At 39.1% G+C, this 5,265-nt stretch overlaps 1 protein-coding gene across 1 annotated transcript; it reads left to right on the plus strand.

Moving 5' to 3' along the window:
- The first annotated feature begins 1,610 nt into the window (after nucleotides 1-1,610).
- Nucleotides 1,611-2,561, plus strand: LOC121026657 (olfactory receptor 4P4-like). Its single transcript, XM_040469453.1, is given in 1 exon segment — nucleotides 1,611-2,561. A coding segment is annotated over 1 exon segment (951 nt).
- The last annotated feature ends 2,704 nt before the right edge of the window (nucleotides 2,562-5,265 follow it).

Here is a 5,265-nt window from a genome sequence, read left to right on the forward strand (position 1 = left end):
ACCAACCGACTTATCTCACAATTAACTTTAAGTCAATTTGTTTTAGGCAAACACATCTATCTGTCAAGTACACAGCATGCCATCTCCTACATTAGGAATCAGCATTAACTATAATAAGGTAAGGAGAAAATTGATCAATAAATCATAAAATTATGAACCTCTACTTAAGAACAGGTCACTATTAAACACGATGAACTTGATAATTATTTTTGGTTTGTTAAGAACAATACAGAGGTTAGGAAGCCTTGTAGCAATAATAAGTCATCGCGGGAAGAGACTGAGTTTTTTTCTTCTTGATGAAATGAGGTTGAATGATAATTTAAAATAGAATTAGTTTCTCATAGTATACACCATTTTAAATGCTGCACCAATTACCCACTCACCATCTAAACTGATCTTAAGGACAAAAGTTTGAATTTGTGTGTCATGGGATTTGATGGCTTTTAAATAGTTTTGCTACAGCAGCATTTGGTGGTTTTTTAAAAATGTTGATTTATTTTTGAGAGAGAGAGAATGACAGAGCGAGCAGGGGAGGGGCAGAGAGAGGGGGGGGACAGAGGATTTGAACACAGGGGAGGAAAAAGAGAAAACCAAGAAGCAGACTCTTAACTATAGAGAACAAACTGACATATTTTTGATATATTTTTATTCCCAAGGATACTCCGAAATCAAACAGGAAATTTGTCCAGATCATTCTGGGAAAAAAAAAAAAAATGACTCTATGGATAAAAGCATGCATTTTAAAATGTGCACAATTTTTTTTTATTTTTTTTATTTTTTTTATTTATTTTTTTGGGACAGAGAGAGACAGAGCATGAACGGGGGAGGGGCAGAGAGAGAGGGAGACACAGAATCGGAAACAGGCTCCAGGCTCCGAGCCATCAGCCCAGAGCCTGACGGGGGCTCGAACTCACGGACCGTGAGATCGTGACCTGGCTGAAGCCGGACGCTTAACCGATTGCGCCACCCAGGCGCCCCAAAATGTGCACAATTTTTTTAAAGGACGTAAATTATACTCTTTTTGTTATTAATTTACAAAATTAAAAATAGCTAATTTTTTAACATCAAACTAACATTTAAATGTTCCATAATCATTATTGTTAATGTTGAAAAGTTAACATCATTTTCCCCATTATACAATTATTTACAATAGATTTCTAAAATGAGAGAAATAGGGGTGCCTGGGTGGCTCAGTCAGTTATCGTCTGGCTTTAGCTCAGGTCATGATCTCACAGTTTGTGAGTTCAAGCCCCACGTTGGGCTCTGTGCAGATAGCTCAGAGCCTGGAACCTGCTTCGGATTCTGTGTCTCCCTCTCTCTCTCTCTGCCCCTCCCTTGCTTGTGCTCTCATCCTCTCTCTCTCAGATATATTAAATGAATAAACTTAAACTAAACTAAACTAGACTAGACTAGACTAAAATAAAATAAAAAGAAGTGTAAATCTATGTATCAGGAATAATTAATTTTACTCATTCAATGGCGCCAATTTACTTTTTTAGTGAATTTTAATTATTGTTGCCATGCTGCTAATTGTTTTTATAAAGATTCATGTTTTCTTTCTTTTCAGGTATTTAACCCATTCGTCTATAATATACGCCAGTCTGAAACAGATGGCGAGTCAGAGGAATGTCTCAGAATTCATTCTTTTGGGACTTTCGTATGACCATCGCACACAAATATTTTGCTTTGTGTTCTTCTTATTCTGTTATGCTGCTCTCTTGGTAGGAAACCTTCTGATCCTTATCTCTATTCGATGCAGCCCTCTTTTCCACCAACCAATGTACTATTTCCTCAGCCACTTATCCTGTATGGACATCTGCTTCACCTCTAGCATTACACCCAAATTCATTGCTGACCTCCTAGTGGGAAGAAAAGCCATCTCCTATGGTAACTGTATGTTACAGGTCTTTACCATGCACTTCTTCGGAATGACTGAAGTCTTAATCCTCACCGTCATGGCCTTTGATCGCTACGCTGCCATCTGCAAACCTCTCCACTACCTGCTTGTCATGAACAGAGCAAGGTGCAATCTCCTCGTCTTAGCTGCTTGGGCTGGTGGGGCCGCGCACTCCTTTCCTCAATTTTTTCTGGTAATCAGGTTGCCCTTCTGTGGTCCTAATGAGATTGACCACTATTTTTGTGACATTTTTCCTTTGCTTAAAGTTGCCTGTGCTGACACCTATGTTACCGGTGTCCTTTTGGTTGCCAATTCAGGAATGGTTACCTTAGTGGCATTTGTGGTCTTGTTTTTTTCTTATGTCATTATATTATTCACTTTAAGAAATCATTCAGCCAAAGGAAGGCGCAAAGCCCTCTCTACCTGTGGGTCGCATATCACTGTGATAATTTTGTTTTTTGGGCCTTCAATCTTTGCCTACCTTTGACCTCCAACCACTTTCCCTGAGGATAAGGTATTTGCTCTGTTTTACACCATCATCGCTCCGATGTTCAATCCCTTCATCTACACTCTGAGGAACTCAGAGATGAAAAACGCCATGAGAAATGTCTGGAATCAAACATTGGAACTCAATATCTTTCATACAAAACAGAGGGGCAGCTAGGTACGGATAGGGTAGAGAGGAAACCATCTCACAGAGTAATTTTCCATTGGTTACATTTTACGAGTGACAGAAATAGGACGTGGAGTTTCATAGTGACTAAAAAGAAATAGTAAGTCATCCATACAAAATATAAGCTTAAAACTTAGTTCATCTTGCGGGCTTCGAGATGTTATTAACAGGTTGATATGCACAAAATCAGTTATATGCATAGTTAAGACAATATTATAGGAGCCGAGAATTGTGATGTGAAAAAGAAAATTGGAGTTATCTTGCGTTAGAAAATGCAGGTTTGGTGTCCAGACCACATGATGAGCCATTCTGTATGGCAAAGAGACGGTTAAAGTCCATGATTTTAAGACCAAATTTTGGTTTATGATAGGATCGTCACCTAAATGAACTCCAGAGGCATTTAGAAATTAATTACATAGCAAGAAGTGGGCATAATGAAATATGATTTAAAGTGATTCTGTGGTTTTAACTCTGGACTTCACATTGGAAATAAAAATAAACTAGTAAAGGGCCACCTGAGTGGTGCAGTCAGTTGGGTGTCTGACTCTTGGTCTCAGCTCTTGTTGTGGTCTTGCCGTTTATGGGATTGGGCCCCGTATTGAGCTCTGGGCTGGTGGTGTGGAGCCTGCTGGGGATTCTGTCTCTCCTCTCTGCCCCCCCCCCCAACCCACCCCGCCACTGTGCTCACTCTCTCTCTCTTTCTCTCTCTCAAAATAAATAAATACACTTAAAAATTTTTTTAATGATAAATAAACTAGTAAACATAGAGTGAAATCAATTACTCAAGATACTAAAAACACACTCACTGATTTTCTACATATTGGTCCATTAAAAAAATCCATACAGGAACTGAATCATAAAATGCCAGAAATTAGGAGGACGGACACTGTTTATAAGATCCAGAGTCTTTCTTATTTACACAAGAAGTGAGTTCAAACAAACTTCAATCAAAAAACCATCTGATACAAATCATGGAAATGAGTGGAAATGGCAGATCATCTTTGAAACGAACATGAGGATTCTCTAGAAGAACCTGAAACAAATTTGATGAAATGTGTTCATTTGTATCTCTAATAAGATGCAAAAATAAATGCTTTCTTTGAAAACAGGAAATATCACAAAACGGAAGAGATTGTGTAACCAGATCATATGAACAGAATGACAATGAAAATACACGAATAGTTTTAGCCTATGTAAATGCAATACTAAAATTACAATGATTATAAAGGCCTTATATACAGAAGGATAGAAAAGTGGAAAAGTTTATGAGGAAGATGTAATTCAATAGAGTTTTTATAACAGAGAAATTGGACAGATAATCAGTTTGTCAAGTTACTAATAAAACAAAAATATTGCCAGATTGAAAAGTTCAAGCTTTACCCTTTATTTAATGTGGTGCTTTTAACCAAATTTACTCAACTTACCTTTTGGGGGTCCTAACCAGGTAGATCACCACATCTGTGATGTGAAGCCCCTTTTGAAACAGGTATGCAAAGATATTTGTGTGGTTAGTGTCTTCGCGATTGTTAATTCCGGGATGTTGGTGGCAGACATATTGTTGCCCTGCTGGCTTCTTACCTACTCGTGTGCTTTAACCTTAAGACCCGCTCCTCTTCAGGGTACTGCAAAGCTCCACCTGCAACTCTCACATAACGGTGGTAGTTTTGTCCTTTGTCCCCTGTGTCTATCCTTACGTTCTACATGTGGGGTTTTACACAGTGATTGCCTCCATGCTGAATCGTCTCATCTCTACCCTGAGAAACATGGAGATGAAAACCAGCATGCGGAAGGCGTGGTCTAAAATGGCCCATTCAGAATTCATGTACATGAGTGATATTCATCGTGCTTTTGATCCTGTGTAGCAAAGGCATTTAACATTTGAGGTGATGTAGAAAGTACATAAGCTTTGCCTGGACACTTGGGCTAAATTACCCATGACTGCTGTCACATGAGTCAAAGAAACAAGTTACTGGGAATCAGATGACAATCTGCACCTTGAAAGATCCAGCTGGTTCCACGTGTGCCCACTTGCATGTGAGGAAGCTAAAAATGTCCTGAAGCATCTCTCTGATCCTATCGCTCCCCTCTCCAAAAGTTTGTAAGAAATCCCATTTTCCTTGGAATGAAATCCAACCTTCCTGCTTGTTAGAAATCTTCCATAAGTTATCTGAGTCTAATTTGCCGATCTCAGAAATCACTACGTTGGTAGAAAGTGTGGTATTACAATGATAGGCTTTAGGGTCAGGGAGAGCTGGGTGATTCCTGACAGCTTTTATCTCTGGGTCTTGACATTGTGCTCTAATTATATTAGTCTCTCTTTTAAAAAGATATTGTACTTCGCAAAGATGTAATATTACTTTGGCTAACACGTGTGAAGTTTTAGCACGGCACGTGGCTACCAGAACCTCATGTGAGTTATTTTTCTTTTGTTTGCTTTCCTCTCTGTGTGTCCCTAAGCTCAGAAGCTTTCATCCAGGTACACTGGGTCCACGTCCATTCTCCAAACATATTCTAGAACCTATCAGCTCTGTGGCTTTACTTCAGCCATTCTTCTGCTTGGGATTCCTCACCCTCAGGCTCGAGGGTCCATGTCTTACATGTAATTCGCACTCGTGGTGTCATGTCATTCAGGAAGACTAGATGTATGAATGCAAGATGAATGTTATATGAAATGTAAAGGTACAAGACATGTGGA

This window comes from Herpailurus yagouaroundi, unplaced genomic scaffold (assembly GCF_014898765.1).
Source record: "Herpailurus yagouaroundi ecotype Mexico unplaced genomic scaffold, PumYag 151000, whole genome shotgun sequence".
In the NCBI taxonomy this organism is placed as follows: Eukaryota; Metazoa; Chordata; class Mammalia; order Carnivora; family Felidae; genus Herpailurus; species Herpailurus yagouaroundi.